The sequence below is a fragment of the Vulpes lagopus genome, chromosome 7 (genome assembly GCF_018345385.1).
Source record: "Vulpes lagopus strain Blue_001 chromosome 7, ASM1834538v1, whole genome shotgun sequence".
Lineage (NCBI taxonomy): Eukaryota > Metazoa > Chordata > Mammalia > Carnivora > Canidae > Vulpes > Vulpes lagopus.
Window position 1 is genome coordinate 125,314,944 of NC_054830.1, and position 20,158 is coordinate 125,335,101.

Here is a 20,158-nt window from a genome sequence, read left to right on the forward strand (position 1 = left end):
CAGCTGAATGACTAAAGTTTGGGTTACTTTGGCTTAGAGCAATTATAGGAGTCCAATGAGGATTAAACTACTACCAAAACATCGCTTCTGGCATTTGGAAGAACAAGATTCATAACTGCCACGCTCCTGTTGGCTGGGCTCTGAGGGTTGCAATGAAATGATCTAGTGCTCTTCTGATATCTCCTCCCACTGGTGAGCTTTGTGACTGGGGATGAGAAGTTTAATCAAGTGGGAGTTTAGAGAAAAATGGGTTTAGACTAGAGGGAAACTACTCATTCTAGTCTTGTTAAGCATCTGGTGAGCTTTTTCTCCAGACCAGCAGTGAGGACCCAAGTATACCTGTAGCTTGTTATTTCCCAGGCTGTGGCCTAGGCAGGTGTTCCGTCAGCATTCCTGCTGCCTGTCTACTTTTCCGTTTCCAAACAGTGTGTTCCCCTGACCTGGCGGTAACCTGCACTTGACCCTTTTTGCCCTTTGCTCTCATTCAAACTCTACCTATTTTGAGTCTCAAACCCTCAGAACCAGGCTTAACTCATTAACAAGCTGAGAAACCCAATTTTCGGTGAGCACCGTAGATCAGGGAGCCTGGCTCCGATTGCTCTAGCATTTTTAACAGCCTCCAATGCTTAAAATCTAATGGATTGGCGATTTTTAAAGTGCCCCGATTCTCTCAATGGGTCAAGTTATTTTGTGGCTCCTATCAAGTTTTTATGTAGGTGATCCTACATACCGAGAAAATTATTAGTGATGACCATAGTAAAGAGAGTAAAACAAGCTTCTCTTCTTTTCCTGACTCCTAAACTTGGGCCAGATTTTCTCTGCCATTTCCTCAGTAACATTACCATAACAAAAATGTTTTCTGAGGCCTCTCAAGCAAAATTTATTACTGGCTCCACAGCACAGTACTGGATGCCAATAAGAAGTTAGAGGCTACACTAGAGATAGACGCAGTTCCTATCCAAGAAATAGCAAACCGCCAGACAGACGAAGCACACGTAGACAAGAAAGTGCAGCAGAAAGCCTCTCTGACCACCACTGCCTGTGTGAACAAGGCAAAAGTGCTCATCACAGACTTGAGCAAAGGGCATTAGACAACTGAAGGCAGATTGGCTGATGTCAAGGACACAGCCCTTGGAAGAGGGTTTCTCAGCCCTTCCTTTCAGCACCAGTGCAGCAGTGGTCATATGCCACTGGACAGCGGGGAGGCGGGAGGAGGTATGCTCGGTGTGGGATTCATAGTTTAAGATTTTGTGGAGGTGCTGCCAAACTCAGGCTTATTTTTAACAGCCTTAACTTTGTTTCAAAAAGACTGAAGCTCTTGATAATTTGCATAGCGTTTATTAGTAAAACCTATAGCATCAGCCATTTTTAAATGTGCCGGTAGGGCAGTCTTGGAGAATTCAGAGAAGAGAGTTTGGTTTGATGGGGAGGACTACCAGGGAGCAGGGCAGGAAGCTTCTCCTTCCACCCCACAATCCACATCTGAGTGGACCAGGTAGGACTGGGCATGCACAGAGCCCAAGAACACTAAAAGATGGAGATTGACTGCTATTGCTCCAACAAGCATCCTGAATTAAAATTCACTTATTTCTGTCTTGAGCATTGGAGGAAAGCTATCCTTCAAAGTCCATAAAAAGTATCTATGTTGCTACTGCTGCTGCTAATCAAATACAAGATACAATTCTTGAAATGTAGTCCATTGGTATTTTAATTTGTAAATAATGCTATACTGGCCCCATAAAGGTTTCAGATCATTTTTATTACTCTCTGTTAAGCTATTTTAATCTCCAAAGTGTATATTCTTCAAAGAATATTTGTAGGAATCATTCAAAACACATTATTTAGGGGTAGCAGAATAAGATTACTAAATAAAATACAGAATTCCTAGTTAAAATTGATTTTCAGACAAGTTATGAATAATTTCTAGGGTAAGTATGTCCTACAGGTTGCATGAGACATACTTATACTAAAGCATTATTATCCCATTGAAGTTGAAATTTAACCAGATATTCTGTATACTTGTTACCTGGCAATCCTACTGGAAGAGACTGCTGTTAATTTATTCAATGAGTACATAAAATCTAATCTTTAGGTTATGTCTTCCAACTCTTAGAAAACCCTAGAAAAACCCATGTAAGAGGAATTAAAGTAAAAGTTTCATTCTGTGAAAAATCTTACCATTTAGAGAATTATCCCTAAAAGTTATACATGCATTTGGATGTGATAGAGTAATTTAAAAGATTATCCCTGAATGGTGGCTTTCAAATGCCACTTTTTAAAAAATTTATTTATTTTAAAGATAGAGCACGGGCAGAGGGACAAGCAGACTCCCTATAGAGCACGGAGCCCACAGCAACTTAATCTCACAACCCTGAGGTCATGACCTGAGCCGAAACCAAGAATTGGACACCTAACCGACTGAGCCACCCAGTTGCCACTCAAAAGCCACTTTTAAAAGTGAGAAAAGCTCAGAAATCAAATTGTCCCTAAAAAGGGCATAGTTTAAGTTATTGGTTCCTTCTAATTGTATTTAACCTCAGGTTTTTATCAACTGTTATGTTACCCTAACATGTTATTTTTTTTCTTTAACTATGTGGCTTCCCTTTTTTTCCCATTTCTTATTTCCATGGCTTTGAAGGAGATTAAGTGGAATCCAGAAAGCACTATAAAATCTGTTTAATGATGGTGACAATAATCCTAGCTCAAAGAAAAGCAAAACAGCAGCCTCAATTTCCTTCTTCATGCATTTAACAAACAGCCAAAAGGTGCTATCCGCAGACTGTGTTACACTGGGTGCTGATCTGAATTCAACCTAAGTTCTCAAATGAAGGAAATCATGGTTTCGTTAGGGGGGCGGGGTACATGCAGGTGACCTCTTGGCTAGCCAGTGGGGCAGGGTCAGTAAGGGAAGTAAAGGAGAGGGGAGTCAGCAGAGGTCTGAGAGAAGAGGAAAAGAGACACAACTCTGATCCGAGCCGGGGGCCAGGGAAGGGTCTTGCAACAGTACTGAAGGGTAAGAGGAAGGAGGACATTGCAAACTAAACAAGCCACAGGATCAGGATGTGGAGCTAGGGAAGTACGGAGTGTGCAGTGACTAAAATAATCCGGTATTTAGGGGGCCAGAATGGGACCTGAGACGGAAAGGGTAGTCTGGAGCCTTACAAGTTATGCTAAGGGACTCGGGCTGTAGCTGTGGGCAGAGGGGGATAGGAAGGTGGATGGGTGGGGAAAAGGGATGAAAGGAGAGAAAGACAGATCGAGAGGATGATAGACATGTAATAAATGGATCATTCAATCATATTAGGTTATTAGCTTACATATATATAGTAAGTTTGGGAAATGGAATTTTACATCTGTTCTGGATCTACTTCTCTGTTTCTGCACCTCACCGGCATTTCCCTGGTAGATGCTCCTTGCCAAGCTCTGAGCTCTATCCAAGGTAAAGCTCCAAGCAAACTAAACTCCAAATCTGAGCTTCTCCTGTCTCTCTAGTTAAAACACTGGGATGCATGGCACAGAGTTTTCATCGAGATCAGATACTGAAATTGGGGAAGACTGAGAAAGAAATAATATATATTTCTAATATATAATATAATCCAGGGTGCCACCATTTATTTTTACTATATTAATATTTCCCTGTCACCTATCAGAAGAGGAATCTATTTGAATAACCAAGGAAAGCAGTATTGTAAGCAGGTCAGGTGCCAGGCTTTCGGACAGATGATGTGCAGTTCTCCATGTGAGCATGCGCTGGGGAGGAGGGGCACGGACGGAGATGCCCATGTGGAAGGCTGTAATTGTTCTTTCAGCAGCACGGGCAGAGATGTAGATTTGATCTAATTAATTTTGTATCCTCCTGACAACTTGCTGAATTTATCTAAGGTCTTGATGAGATTATTGTGGAAAGGGTAGATGGAAAAAAAAAAAAGTTAAATGTCAGCCATGTAGAAAGCTGTTTCATCTCCCTGCCTGCCTGAATCTGCACACCAATATTTAAACTTTCTTTTCGAGAAATACCAACTAAAACCTTTTTTTCTTCACCTAACATCCATTTTCTTATAAAAATGAAGGGTTTAAATTAAGATTATGGAGACTTGAACTTTTTCTTCTAAAATTAGCAACTTAAACCTTAGGGTATTTTAAAAATCAATTCGTGTTCTAGAGGTGCTTCTTACGTTTAATTCTGTAGCCACTTTTTCAAGCCACATCACCCTTGACATGAATTCATTTTACCCCCACCCTTTCCCCTCAATCTTTTTTTCCACTCTCTCATATCTTTTGCACAAACACACACACAATGACAAAGTTTTCTGACAGCTTAATGGAACCTTCAAGGGCTACAGGGACCAGGTTAGGCATGATCTTATTAACTGAACATCTGGAGTACTTAAAAATTAGCTCTTTAATTGGTTCAACCGCACAGTGTTCATCTAAAATTTGTTTTGACCTAACAATAAAATTGTAAAGATTCGATTTGTATTTTGGATCATGTGTAATAGTGGAAAAGTAATAGCTTTATCTCAAAACTTTCTTTCTGATAGCTTTATATCCTGGAGTTTAAAAAAAAAAAAAAAAACCTTGTTATAAGGTTCAATCTGTAAACCTTACTGTTCCTTGGACAAAGTAGCCTAGAAAAGGCCAAAGAGTGGAACTGGGAAATTTCCTGAGGACAGCTTCTCTTTTCTTGACATTATACGTGAGCACGGCCTTGAAAGCTGTTAAGTGTTGCTCAGAATACATAATTCATGTCCTTACCATAAAGAGCAAGGGGAAGGAAAAGCTGCATTCACGTGCCAGTCTCAGGAAGCTATAGGCCATGCGAGCAATAGGCGAAGTCCTATGAAGTGGAGGGGCTGCGCTGCAGGCCTGAAAGGATCTGCACAAACCGCATCAAGTGTACATCTCCCAGCCCCTTCAATCACAGAAAAGCCCTGAAGTAAACCAGTAAAAAGTAGATGGCTATACTCAAATATATCAAGTGCACAGTAGACAGGATCTTAATCGGTGTCAGAAAGCTAATTATGGACCGTGTGAAGGTTTGTCATCTTTAATTAATATTTCGTAAGCTCTTGTAAGCATATAGCCTGGGTACTATATTCGTAAAGAGATTCATTTCTAATGGGATAATAGGAATTTCCCACTCCAATTACTTTTAAATTTCATAATTTTGAAAAGGATGCATCCTTTTTAAATATGTTTCTACAATTACATTTCTTCACTGAAGGCAGAGGCAGTCATGAACTGTACAGAAATAATGGAAGTTCAGTGCAGTCACCACTGACAATGCTTTATTAGGAGGGAAAACGGTGTCAAGAAATTTACAGGGCAGCAACCTGCATTATGCCTAACCTTTTGGACATATAAAGCTTGTCATTTCCAGTCCTACAGCCTCTTGTTATTCATAAATAATAGATAACACTGGACACAATCATCTGACATTTGTTAAGGCAATAAATATACCCTAAGTGCTGATGGGTCTCGCACTGCATGATTTAAAAGCACACAGCAGAAATTCAATGTAACTTAAAATGTCTTATATAATTCTATGGATTTGCAGATTCAGTTCCACTCAGCAGATCTGTAAGCACTAAGCCCTGTTCGGTACACTGTTGTGTGAGGTATTTTTATTATGATAGAGCAGGACGTTGATTTGGGAAATGAACTCCAGTCCTTCCTTCCGATGCAGATATAAAATAATATAAAAGATATATCTTTTAGATATAAAAGAATCTCGCAGAGTTTCTTATTCTCTTGTCTGATCAAACAGGAGGAGGAGGAGGAGGAGGAGGAGGAGGAGGAGGAGGAAAGATGCCCTGACCCACCATCAAATGTTGCTTGATGGCCGTGCATTATTTGAGTGGAGTCCATTTCGAAGTGACGTTGACATAACGTGCAGGCCTCTACAGGAGGTTGCTCTAGTTAGCGTGAGCCCCCAAGAGACTGCTTCTTCTGTCCCTGGGACCCAGTCCTGACAGGGCTGACCCAATCTAGGACCTCTCTGGGCTCTGTAGTACCAACCACTACCTGAAGGCCCCTGTGACCGGGATGGGGAGCATCAGAAACTCCCTCTCCACCGCCCCATGTCTTCATGCTGGGGCAAATAAAGAGACCACAGGCATTTTTCCAACAGCTTTTGGCTCTAGCAAATTGGGCTGATTCTGTTACAGCAGGGCCACTGTGTTTCAGGCCATATGTCAAAGCTTCTGTCAGGTACCAAGGGAAAGTGTCAGGGATTTGTTTGTCTTTCCAATAAAATCACATTAATTTTGTATTCTTTGTCAGAATATGGTAACTGCACTAAAGAACTGTGATACCTGAGACCCACTAAATACTCTTACTTTGAACATCAAGGAAGGTTTATTTATATATATTAGAAATCCCTTTGAAAGTCTGGCTATGCACTGCCTCGATGGTACCTGAGGCTGGACTTTAAAGCTGAACATTTGTTTTCTGGCATGTCATTCATGTCATGTAGGACAGTGTTTCTCAAGTTTTAGTGAACATAAGAATCATCTGGAGGACTTGTTAAACCACAGATTTCTGAACCTCAACTCCAGAGATCCTGATTCAGAAAGTCTGGGTGGGACCCAAGGATTTATATTCCTAACAAGTTCCAGGTGATGCTGATGCTGAGCAGCAATGAGGCTGAGCAGCAATGAGTTAAGACACAGACTTGCTTCCTCATATTTGTTTTCTCTTTGCTTTGTGGAGGAAAAAAAAATCAAAGCACTGCAAATAATTCAAAGAATCACCTGAATTTCACAATATTAGTGAAATTTTAGTGGGAATCCACTTCCGTATTTTGTAGCTTTGATGTCTTGTGAGAGCAAAGCAAGAAGATGGGACTAGGAAGTTGGGAAACAGAAGCACTTTGCCTGGTTTCAGAAACTGCTTAGATTCTGGGTTTCCAGTCTTATCAGAAAGAAAACCTCAAAAAGAAGGGAAATAAACCACACAAATTCTGCAAAAATTTTGCCCATCTGAAATTATCATTACCTTTACAAAGACAGTGACAGTCCTAACAAATGCAACCACAGACCAACATTTCAGGGAATGGCTTTAAAAAATGATCTTATGATGCCCAAGCTAGACCTCCATCCATGCAGTGGGGCCGCACTCCCATAGGCAGTGCCAAGTGGAAAACCTCAGAAATCTGAGGGCTCCCCCTGGCACAAGGGAAAATTAAGCTGCTTTCCCTCTGAAAAATGTGAAAGATAATGAATTTCGTGCTCGCTCTCCCTTTTCGGCCTGTGATGGCATCCTGACAACAACAACAACAACAAAAATGCATCAATTTCAAAGGTGACAGAACTGGAAGTGGCTTCACCCACAGACAACCACAGTAAGCACATGAGTTTTAAAATAGCTTCTGAACTGAGGATATTAAACAGCCAGGAAGCTGTCTCTACTTTGGCAAGGTCAGTCATTAACTTGATACATCTTGGGGACCATGGTTCCTCCCAGCACCTAATCTTCAACTTGCCAGGAAAAAACGGAAAATAAAAGGAAAAGGAAAGTTTGAGTTATATACTCTGAGCCCATTTCCATGGCTGCTAGTGTTTCAGTTTATTCTTAAACCATCTGGTTTGCATTATGCCCTAAAACAAGAGAAGGCTCTTTCCTGCCGAGATAACCACAGAGAGTTCCCACTACTCTTTCAGGATGGTCATCTCCATTGGGTGGGGCATGGCTCTGAGGACAAATTGTCTCCAGTTAGGGTTTTTCCCCCCTATTTGTTTTCTTCTCTCTTAATAGGGATTACAGCCGGCCTTGTGTGGTTAGCAGCCACGATGCCTGGCCCATGATTAGTTCATTCATTCATACTGCCTTGCAGGACTGTGAGCCTGGCATTTTGTTGCAATAAGATTTTCAAACAAGAAAAATTGGGTTGTTAGATTCCATTCACCCAAGTTGTTATGAGGATTTCAAGGAAATTGCAGGCTTGTCTTACTATGAAGGAAAATCAAGAGTTTATTTTTAGGGGATCCTACTCCAGGGCTTTTCTTGGTGTTTTGCCATCTTTGTTAGCTCTCAGACCCAACACGAAACCCGCTCTGGCTCGGCCGTGAAGGAAATGTCCATCCTCCTTTTTGCCTTTGCATATTTCTCTAAAGGACACAGAGAGGCTTTGTTGTCTTTGTGGTCACCGGGTCCGCTTTACACAGATGCCTATTAATCACTTCACTATGGAGACAGACACATCCATCATATCACAGCAGCTCAAAAACAGGCAGTCCAGTGAGCAAGGGTGAGAGGGAAAAGTGCGTGCTTAACCATTTCGAGGTCCTGGCTGCCAGGGCCTCATGTACTTAGCAAGGTAACTGGGCGGGCATGGGTTGGGTAGGGGTCTTCCTTGGCATTTTAACAGGTGCAGTTGATTTTATGTGTTTTCACTGGTCTCGTATCATGCTTTGATAGGACAGCCATCTCCCCGCTATTTCTGCAGGATGCAGGGATTAAGTATAGGTGAAAAAAAAGTTTTGATTTTAAAAACAGTTACAGTAAATTTAGATGGACTAGCTGTACTTCTGATGCAAAGGTGTTGACTCTCTGAAGCCAGTTGTTTGTCAGTAGTGCATTCAACATCAAGCAGAATAAGCTGAAAGTCCGCTTTCTCAGGCAAGCGACCCTTCAAATTGCAGGTAAATTAACCAAGAACTTTCCTTCCGAAATTGACATGTCTTCTAAATATCTTTTTTAGCCATTCAAGGCTTTCCACAGCCTGTTTCTAAATGGTGTTTAGCTCTTGCTCTTATTTTTCCTCTACAAGTACGCAGGCATTCCCTCTCTACTTATTAAACAGATATATCCTGAGCACCTTCATGCCTGGGAATTTAGGGGTACATCTCTCTCCTAAAACAATCTAGGTGAGAAAAACAAACATCAAGTAACGTAAGAGTAATGATTTTAGGAGGGAGAAGTGCAGACCTCTAGGGCACGCATAGAAGAGCTAACCTGGTCAGAGGAAGTTGGAAAAGGCTTCCTCGTCCAAGCTAAGGCCAAAAAAAGGAGAGTCAGAAGAATGGGGGGTGGGGGTTAGCAGGGATATTCCAGGCACAGTGAACAGCCTATGTGAATGCCCAGAAGCAGGGGAGTGTACGGCCAAGTGGCTGGTACCTAGAGCCTGAGAGACTAGACGGGAGTTAGACCATTCACTGTTAAGAACACAGTTTTCTCGTCCTTTCCCTCCGGGCACCGGTTCTTACTGCTCTCTGCTTCAGCTGACAGCCTTCAAAGCCTTAGGGCTTGGCGCAAATGCCACCTCCCAGGCTCAAGTAGAAGCAGTGTATCTCCTGAGGCTTCCCCACTCTGGACGTGGTTCACATGCACGTGCGGGCCTTCGCCCCTGGTGGTGGCAGGCCGTGTGCCTCCTCCACCTTCGTCTCTCCAACACCTGGCCCAGGGCTTTGGTCTGCGCTCGGTAGGTGTTTGTGGAAGGCACCCACAAAGGCTGGAGCGGAAACCCTGTCCTACCACGACGGTGAGAGTGAAGGCACCGAGAACATCACAACCCAACCCTGAGTTAGGAGATCGTGTCCGAGGTATGCTGTCCCAGAGCCCGACTGACGCTGGGCTTCCCTTGCAGGTCTCGGCAGCTGTAGGGAATCCAAGAGCAGGGCCACCAGAAGCCATTTTTTTTCTAAATAAAGAACTTGATGTCCGAGATATCAAAATGTCTTCACATGGTCATCATAGGAAAATTCACAACTGTGTTGGACTTTTTCTTGCTTTATAGTTTGGAACGATTCTTATTTTAATTACATTCTGCAAGACCTGGAGGGTGGGGCTTCAGCCTCCAAAGAGCTTCAAAGTGTCCCTCTGAGACCTCCCTCTAGCATCCCTTCAGCATCTGAAACTCTGGGGGGAGTGAAGATTCCATTCTTTCTCAGTTCTGCCAATTTAAGGCATGATTTCAGAGAAATCTCTAAGCCATTGTGTGCCTTGCTTCCTGCAATAAGAAGGTGGAAAGAATAACCATTTAGCACCTCATGACTGGTGAGAAATAGCTGGTGGTTAATGAATCAATGCAAAGGATGTTTCAGATACTGTTTTCATTATAATGCCCCATTTTCAACCGGTGAGAACAGAAGACAGAAGACCCCGGGGTGAAGACAGACAGAAGACCCCGGGGTCGTTAGAGGAAGTCATTTCAGTGCCCCAGGGTAGAGAAGCCAACTCTTACCTACCCTCTATGGCGGGGTGTTGGGGGGAAACCTGGAGAGGGAGTACACCACCCTACAAAAGCCCCTCCACCTTCTCCAAGGTCTCCATGCAGCATCTGAGGCAAGGACGTTCAACAAGCACCCTTTGCAGAGTTGAAAGTGTTTTTGAATTATTCAATTCCACTGAACTACCAAGTTGTTACAAATAACCCACCTATGCTCATCATCTCTTTTGGAATTATCCCAGAATGAACTTTTCATTTTTAAAATAGTTTCTCTTACTATTATTTTGAACGTATACGGAGTACCTTTATAGATTTCTTTTGTCTATTGGATGTTCGTATGATTATACTCTGTTCTGTGGAGGGAGATATAATTTGGTTCTGTACCTTCAGGTTATGGTCACTGCAAAATGACCCACCAAGTTTAGAGGCCATTTAAAAGTGTCTCTACAACGTACTGCAAATCCATTTATCCGATAATCATTTATTAAGTGCCCAACTAAGAGCTCTGGTGATGGTGAGAGTTATAAATCCATATAAAATATGGTCCAGGCACTGGTTCTTATTGCTCTCTGCTTCAGTTGACATCCTTCAAAGAGCCGAATGCAGGATTATCTTCACTAGGAGTCTAACTATAACCGCTGTGTTTTGCTCAACATTTCCTGCTTTTGTTGTTTTACTTATTTCAAAATGCAGGACATATAGGCAGTCCTGAGACAGAGGTGCATGTTCCCTTATGTTGCCTCAGCATATCCCTTCAACATTTGGACAGCACAAGGTTTGGAGCCGGGAAGAACAGGTCTATCCCCCTCCTCCAAGAGACTCACAGTAAATGGAATCCCATGGAGTAGCCTTGACTATTAATCTTAAGCTTTCAGTGAGCTACTAACCCACCACTTCTCTTTCGAGGCTTCTTTTGACCTATAGATTTGTCCAGCAAACTAAAGCATTTAAGTTCTTTCTTATTTGTTCTGTATTTGCTTCTGGCAAGAACCCAGTAAGGCATTAAGTGTATTAACCCCACATTGCAAATAAGGAATAACTGATGCCCAAAGATGATAAGTCACTTGCCAAAAGGACACCCAGCAGTAAGTGGGAGCCTAGGACCCCAGGCCTTTGGAGATCTCTAGCGCTGCTTGCACCATCACCCACACCCCACCCTCTCTGACAAGACCATTGTGTTCAGTCCTTCGCAGTGACCAATGTCACAAAGTGGATTTAATCATTTCCATGAATGGCCCTTCACCCTTTTCAGAAATATAAGCAGAAAGCTTTAGATTTGGAAGGTGTTTTCCAAAAGCCACTTGTAACTTCTTATCTTCTTCAACTGCACTTTCAACTTAATCTCTGATCTGTTTCTGATTCTGTACAAGGAATTTCTGAATTTGCACAAGCAGATGAGAGAAGCCACCTGCTTCGTGGTAGGTATCTCGAAACTGAAGAGATGCAGGCTTTTAAGAGCACTATTTACATAACAAAATGAGATGGGAGGGGCTGTCTGAGACACCATTTTTCCATACCCTCCTTGATTTGTTAACAACCCAAAAACCTGAGCTCAAATGTCATCTTCTAAAAAAGTTTTACCCAGTGGAAGAGCAAGTGGTCTCCATGAGATTAAGATAGTCAGAGACCTTAAGACAAGAAAGGATAGCTAAAGGTAAAGAAGCAATGGACAAACTTGAAATTTTTTGCAGTTTTTCCCAATTAAACAATGAAGGAAACAAATGGACCTCTTTAGCCTTAATCTTTCCCTGTTCTTCTTAAGCTGAGAGGCCAATTTAAATTATAAAATACCAAAGTCAATTGTAGAAAACTACCATTATAAGGACACATTTATTGGGAAGACACAGCGCCCCCCACCCCATTCCGTGCAAATAGGGCTGCCAGGAGATGATCCACGAAATGCCCACTGCTATGAAAACTTTACCTCGTAACCCCCCACCCACCTGCACTGGGGAGGTCTACCCTGTGGTCAGATTCCATGGAGATTGCCAAGTCAATGTGGGAAGTTCAACTCCTTTTATTCACAGGTGTACATTTTTATGCCATTGTACGTAGGTGGTTAAAAACGTTCAATCCAACCCCAAACCATCAAAACTGAAAGAAAATCAGTTGCTATTTTAGCATCATGGCAAGGAGATGCAAATTTAAGGGAGAAATTTTCATTAGCACGGTTCCTTGGTGACTAGGTATTAAAACATATTTGAATGCGAGACCCCTCGCCGTTTGGGAAGCTCCACGCTGTACAAGGTGTGAGTTATAGCAGAATTTCCTGCTGTTTTTTAGTCCATTTCTACCCCTCAAAACTTCATGAATATAAATCTGGAAATACTCTAGAAGTGTCACATTTGGAAATGATTCAGGGTCTTGCCATCTTACACATTCTTTCCCTGGAGGTGAACTGCCTGCCCTGCCCTTCATTACCAAGAGCATTTGTTTAATCACAGAATCTTTGTTTCTCAAGAGGTATTTGCTGCTTCTATTTATTCCCCCTAAAGTCACAATCCTTTGTCACAAGACAATCATTTCCACAGCAACCAACTGTGATGTCACAACTGAGGGGAGGAGGAATGTTTAGAAAGAAGAGAGGATGTTCTCTTCCACAAGCAAAGGTTTCTGAGTTCTAAAACGACTGCTTCCCTAATCAAAATATTTTAACGGAAAGACCCCATGATCAAGCTGCATTTCTTTGAGGTCTCAGCTGTGACATACGAAGCATTTAAGAAGTTGAGGGGCTGCATGTTGTGGCTTAGGAAGGGGTAGAGATTTTTATTTCATTTTATTCTAATTCTGTGCCAGTGATATCTGCCAGTAAAATACATTAAACATATTCCAGAAAGAGTTGATTTAGCAGATGAAAAATGTGTCTCCTGAGACCAGAGAAGGTACATTTTCTGTCTTACTATCATTTCCATAATAGGAACAATGTTTACATTTCCTCAGCCCATGCAGTGCCTCTAATGTATTCATGTTCTTTCACTCTCCAGAGGCAGGAATTGAGGTATTTGAGATTTTATTTTTTAGCTACCGCATCAGGCACTTAAGATCTGACAATCGTGATGTGTATTCTCACTTGGTATTAAAAAATAAAATCCTCAGTGTTTGCATTTGATTAGAGTCTCTCAGCTTGGAGGCTGATTAAGCAGGAACAGGGAAAGCAACTTTCTTCAGAAACACAGCATCTTGGTTAATGTAGTGTAAGATTACTGACGGGTGTAGTCACATAATTTTTATTAAATTGATGAGATTAGCTCTGCTGAAGAATCTCACCGTGACAGCAAACTCTAGCCATAATAATGAGTCCTGACACGTCTCAAACCCACGACAAGGCCCCAAATGGTTCTTCTTTCTCTAAATAGTCTTTCAGTTCAAGCAAGGGAAGAGCTTCATTCAAATACTCAGCATATTTACCTGAAATTGAGTGTGCATGGGGTTTGGGGTGGTGTGGTGGTTTGTTTGTTTGTTTGTTTGTTTGTTGTTTGTTTGAAGGATGATACAAAATCAGCCTAAACATTTGTGATGTGAGCTTTAGCTGTTTTCTTTCACTGTAAATGACACAAGCTGTCTTTCCTCCAGTTGCCTGAAATGCAAACATAGCTTTTCTCCAGATAGAGGCCACAGTGCCCACAAAGAAGTCGTCAGAAAAGACCCTGGAAGCCTGGAGCGTTGTGCCATTTGTTCATTTACCGGACATAAAACTGTTGCCTCTCCCGCCCCCCCACACCCCCACCCCAGACTCAAAGTATCTCCACACTCTGAATTTTATGAGGGGAAGATTGAGAAAAGATGAAGGAGAGGGGGAGGAGGGAATAAATTTTGGAAATGAGAAACTGTCATATTCCATAGACTGAAGCAAAGTCGAAAGAGCATGTGCTTGAGAGAGTGGGGGGTGGGGTGGGAGGGGGGAGAAGCACTTTTCCAGAACACAAAGGCGGCCACAAACCAAGGCTGCTTACATACTACGAGGGGGGCGGGGGGGGGGCTTGGGAAGGACTTGGGAAGGATTAATTAGCTGATGTTTGGCAAGCTGCGCCCCAAAACAGGTTAGCGGAGGTGCTGTTGTCACTCACTGCTGTTGTTAATGAACGGGGCGAACGCCAAGCAAAAATGAGCCTCACCGTGTGCTTTCGGTTCTTGACGCCGTATGCGATGTCTGTTGCAGGAGTGATTCGGGAAAGTTACCTCAAAGGCCACGACCAGCTCGTCCCCGTCACCCTCCTGGCCATTGCGGTCATCCTGGCTTTTGTCATGGGGGCCGTCTTCTCCGGCATCATCGTCTACTGCGTCTGCGACCACAGGCGCAAGGACGTGTCCGCGGTGCAGCGCAAGGAGAAGGAGCTCAGCCACTCGCGCCGGGGCTCCATGAGCAGCGTCACCAAGCTCAGCGGCCTCTTCGGGGACACCCAGTCCAAGGACCCGAAGCCGGAGGCCATCCTCACGCCGCTCATGCACAACGGCAAGCTCGCCGCGCCCGGCAGCACGGCCAAGATGCTCATCAAGGCGGATCAGCACCACTTGGACCTGGCGGCCCTGCCCACCCCCGAGTCCACCCCGACGCTGCAGCAGAAGCGGAAGCCCAGCCGCGGCAGCCGCGAGTGGGAGAGGAACCAGAACCTCATCAATGCCTGCACCAAGGACATGCCCCCCATGGGCTCCCCTGTGATCCCCACGGACCTGCCCCTGCGGGCCTCCCCCAGCCACATCCCCAGCGTGGTGGTGCTGCCCATCGCGCAGCAGGGCTACCAGCACGAGTACGTGGACCAGCCCAAGATGAGCGAGGTGGCCCAGATGGCGCTGGAGGACCAGGCGGCCACCCTGGAGTACAAGACCATCAAGGAGCATCTCAGCAGCAAGAGCCCCAACCACGGGGTGAACCTGGTGGAGAACCTGGACAGCCTGCCCCCCAAGGTCCCCCAGCGGGAGGCCTCCCTGGGCCCGCCGGGCGCCTCGCTGTCCCAGAACGGCCTGGGCAAGCGGCTGGAGATGCACCACTCCTCCTCCTACGGCCTCGACTATAAGAGGAGCTACCCCACGAACTCGCTCACGAGAGGCCACCAGGCCACCACGCTCAAAAGAAACAATACTAACTGCTCCAATTCCTCCCACCTGTCCAGGAACCAGAGCTTTGGCCGGGGAGACAACCCGCCGCCCGCCCCGCAGAGGGTGGACTCGATCCAGGTGCACGGCGCGCCGCCGGCGGCCCAGGCGGTGACTGTCGCGCGCCAGCCCAGCCTCAACGCCTACAACTCGCTGACGAGGTCGGGGCTGAAGCGCACGCCCTCGCTAAAGCCGGACGTTCCCCCCAAGCCCTCCTTTGCCCCCCTTTCCACCTCCCTGAAGCCCAATGACGCGTGCACATAATGCCAGGGGACGGGTCAGGTGTCCACGCGGCGGGAGCGGCCGGGCGCGCCCAGCGGGGGGCCCTCGGCTGCCCGAGCCCCCACGGAGGGCGCAGCGGGGAGGCGCCGGCCCGGGCCCGGGCCCCCACGCGGGACTCCCCTCCATCCGCAGGCTCCGCTCTCCCTCACTCTGCGCGACAGGTCGGACTCACGAGAGACTTCAGCGATCATCACAGACACGAGCCAAAAGCACACCCCCCCAGCCACCCGCGCGCGCACACACACACACACACACACACACACACACACGCGCGCGCAACAGTGACCGCGACCTTCTGTCCGCGACTGTGCGGGGCGCAGCCCACCAGGGCGGGAGCCCCCCCTGCACACCACAAATACACTTTTACGAATCATGAAACGCAAAAAGACAAAAATAGAAATAAAAAAGAATTCATTGATGATTCTAACTCAGACTTTAACAATGGCAGAAGTTTACTATGCGCAGATACTGTGAAACGCCCAGCAGTGTTACAGCTTTTCTGTCCTTAGCAGACGATGCCGCGTTGGGCAACCAGGTCATAGGGTTCTGCTCCTCTCTTTTAATGAAATAACGTGACCCTTAACGCAAGTAACTCTTTATTTATTGTTCACCCTTTTTTCCTTAAGGAAAGGACTCTTCCACATGCCATCCTACCGACGGCTCTTCAGAAAGCCCCTTGAAGGTTAAACTATTTAACGTGAGATCCATTAACTGGAATAATTGAGTTTATTTTTACAATAAATTCACTGAGTAAATAAGCTGGAGCTGGAATTCTGAGCTTTGTGTTTGGACTGTCTGATCTCTGGCTAGAGGAAAAAGTTGCGAGGGGAATGAATATTTATTGAAGCCAACCAGTTAATTTGCTGGTCGGGTCTCTGGCCTATAACATGCAAAAAATTAATTAGCTTACAAGTCCTTCCAGATCCTAACTTCTTAAAGCAACCGGGAGAGGAACTTTTAGAATGACACATCCCGCGGCCCATTGCTGCCAACGTGGCTTTGTCAGTGGTTCCTACTTTCTGTGAAGGCACCAGCTTGTGAAACCCATCTCATTTCACCTTGCATGTGAGACCGCAAACAAAATCCACTAAAGGTGTGAACTAATTAATATGCTGGCTGCTACCTTGCATAAATTAATGGTTTGCTCACACGGGTTTTTCGTGGGGTTACATCTGTGAATAGCCTCTTTTCCACATGTAAATTTGTGCCTTACACCCTGAGTTGTGTACACTTGTAAACTGTCGTTATGATAAACTTTCCCCCGCCTTTTGAAATAAATGCAGATATTTATTTGACCCTCCCTCCCCCCACCCCCACTCCAGCCCTCTGGAAGATTCTTAGCGTCTAGCAGATGGAAGAAGAATGCAGTGGTGGTGGTGGTTAGAAGCCTGCCCCCTGGGAGAGCTAGGCAGCAGCACACCCTCCAATTCACACTTCCTTCTACTCGTGCCAACTCCAGCCACCCCTTGGCCATGCCACCAAGCATGGACACCAGTGTTGAGGGTGGCAGTACCCCTTCTCCCTCCGGCGCTCCCTGCTTCCCGGTGTTCTCAGATCATTTCAACATGGTGATAGCCTCACTGGCCAGCAGAGAAGGGACTAACGTCCCAGCCCTCCTTTCTGCCGTGTCCACTGGCTGGAGAGCACGCTGTCTGCGGTTGCCAGACACCTGGAGGGTGTCTCCAGGCCAGGGGCTCGGCACGCACGAGCACTGCACACAAAGACATGACGTGGAAGTAGATACAGGCAGGCTGGTCCCTGCTGTGATGGATGAGTAACTCCAAGTACAAAGCCAACCACAATGGATGCTGCAAAAAACGTTGACTGGGGCAGAAGATTTGTAATTTCTCAAAAAATTTCTTCATCCTTTTGTTATTATTGTTTGTAAGGGGGCGGGTGGGGCATGTTTTTTTTCTCCCCCGGTTGGTTCTCATTAGCTCAAGCACACAGAAGGGACTATTGTTTACTCTATCATGAACAAAGGACTGTCAACATACTGTAAACAGTGAGCATTGTTTGGGGTTGTTGTGTTTTTTAACAGTTAAACAGTATATTTGGTGGCCTCTTTGTCTCTTTTTATTTCCAGTTTGATCTTCTGAGTTTAATCTTGTCTTTAAAAAAAAAAAAAAAACCTTTCAAAGAAAGACTATTTGGAACAATTTTGAGTTTGTTAGTGAAAAAGTGGTCTTCCATAATCAGAGTGAGACCAGGTGTGTCGCGAGGACAGACTGGTAGCTTTGTGTTCCTGCAAACCTCCCGCGCAGTTTTGCTGTCGTTTGGGGTAGGTTTTTGTTGTTTTGTGTCCTTATGCTTTTATTCTGTTTTGTGAGCAGAATCAATGTTCACATCCTGTGAACTCTGTACCCTGAAACCAACCATAAAGTCTCTTCTAGAAACTGAGATCATTGTTTTTCCCTTCTCCCCGAATGAAGCTTGACCCCCAAGAGTATTGACCGGCAGCACCCACACTCTTGTCCCATGGGTGGGCATCATTGCCTCAGCTGTGTTACCGAGACCTGTGTCAAAACTTCCAGCCCGCGTCCCCACCGCCCCTCAACCCATCACTTGCGGTGTTCTTCCTGAAATGCCCACATGTATTGAGCTGGTCTTTTGCATTTAAGTGTTTTTTTTCCCTTTTTTTTTTTTCCCCACTGTGTGTGGGGGGAGGGTCCATAAACCTGAGTGTGCCTTTGCTTTCCACCCTTGCTAGACACTGGTAGATGCAACAAACTCAGATTTATATTTGTTGTAAAGTTGTAAAAATATTGTGATGTCACCAATTTTCCTTCCATCTCCACATCCCCTAACATCTGATTCATGACGTAATGTATGTTGTAAAACAGGAAAAAAAAAAAAAAAGAAAAGAAAAAAAGGGAAAAAAAAAGACAAAAAAAAAGGCAAGGAAAAGGCTCTTTATTACTTAAAAGTAATAAAACAAGACTGTTCTACATTATCCTTTGTGTCCTGAATGTTTTTATTTATCTCTTAAGTTTTCCCTTTTGAACCCCATCATTTGGAGTTGGAGCCTACTCTTTCCCCATCTTCAGAGCATAAATAACAGGGGATTAGACCCATTTGTTTGCAGTACTCACACCCTGCTCAGCCCACCCCTACCCCCACCCAAATTATGGATGCATTTTCTCCCTCCACCCAGCCCTGAGCAGAGGTTGTAGCAGAAGCCACCGGTAATTAAAAGGCAGAGCACGCATTGACTCCCTCTATTCATTTTATGCATTTTCTTTTTATGGGCTTGTTCATCATCAAACATTTATGGTAGGCTTGATAGTTTAAGAGATCAAGGCTAGGATTTTAGTATGTAGGGTCCACTAAAAATAGATCCCAGCACAGATGTGACTTCAGCCTTTTTACATATTAATAAGATGGAGGGTGCTGGATTTTACTCCTTGTTAGCATTTCTTTCTTATAACCCAGAAGACACGGTGGGAGGTATATTGGGATGCAGCCCTGGATTTTTATTTTGTAGAATAGCATCGCAAGATGTCTAGATAAGGTTTACCCCCCTGGAGTATTTTTTTAAACAGTTATTTAAATAAGCCCTCAGCTACATTATTTTACTTGTGACCTTCTGAAATCAATTTTTTTTTAAGCGTTTTCAGCAGTTCACATGTGGGAAGCTACGGGTTGGGCCTCGGTCAACACCTATAGTGATCCAGTTACCTTTGGGTATTTCCAATTACATTTGTGAATCCCACCCAGAGGGCCTGGCATGTTGGCGCAAAGTTGACTAGAATAAAGTTCCTGGTTCCTCGTTTATAAGAAAAGATGGACGGGCTCTCTGTGATTGCCACTGGGAGTTAGAAGCAAAGTGGCCAAGAGTTTGGGGGCACAAAGCTACATTTGGGCTGGTATTTTTTCTTTTTTAAAGATTTATTTATTGGAAAGCCTGGATGGCTCAGTGCTTGACCATCTGCCTTCGGTTCAGGGCATGATCCTGGGGTAGGGATTGAGCCCCGCATTGGGCTCCTAACGGGGAGCCTGCTTCTCCATCTGCCTGTGTCTCTGACTCTCTCTCTGTCATGAATAAATAAATAAAATCTTTAAAAAAATAAAGATTTTTTAAAAATTAAATAAAGATTTATTTATTTGAGAGAGCAAGCACATGCATGGGTGGGGGAGGGGCAGAAGACAAGAGAAAGAGAGAGGGAGAGAGAGAGAATCCTCAAGTGGACTCCACGCTGAGCACAGAGACCAAAATGTGGCTCAATCCTAGGACCCTGAGATTATGACCTGAGCCCAAATCAAGAGTTGGACACTGAACTGAGTGAGCCGCCCAGGAGCCCCTGAGCTGGTTCTTTAGTTCTTTTAGTTCTTTTTTTTAGTTCTTTTGAGTTCTCTGAACAGCTTTACCAGGCACAAGGATGTCTTGGGCAAAGTTGTCAGGTGCACTGTGCCTGGAAGACAAAAGGTTTATCGGGCCTATGAGAGAACCGCTGGAAAGAAGGCTGGGAATGGGGAGATGAAGAGGAACCTGCTTACCGTGTGCTAGGATTTTAGCTGATGGGCACAGAGCACCTTTGGAGTAGATGAAGCAGTAGACACATGTGTTTGTGCTTTAGAAGGCTACCTGGCAGCGATGTGGAAAATGGACGGGTC

At 44.7% G+C, this 20,158-nt stretch overlaps 1 protein-coding gene across 6 annotated transcripts in view; it reads left to right on the plus strand.

The window, feature by feature from the left end:
- SEMA6A (semaphorin 6A) overlaps nt 1–17,446 on the plus strand; it is a 125,601-nt gene extending 108,155 nt beyond the window's left edge. For all 6 annotated transcript variants that reach the window (XM_041761430.1, XM_041761435.1, XM_041761436.1 and 3 more), the window contains one exon: nt 14,328–17,446. In XM_041761430.1, coding sequence (XP_041617364.1) covers nt 14,328–15,526 — 1,199 coding nt within the window. In that variant the 3' untranslated portion in view covers nt 15,527–17,446. The remainder of the gene's footprint in view (nt 1–14,327) is intronic.
- The last annotated feature ends 2,712 nt before the right edge of the window (nt 17,447–20,158 follow it).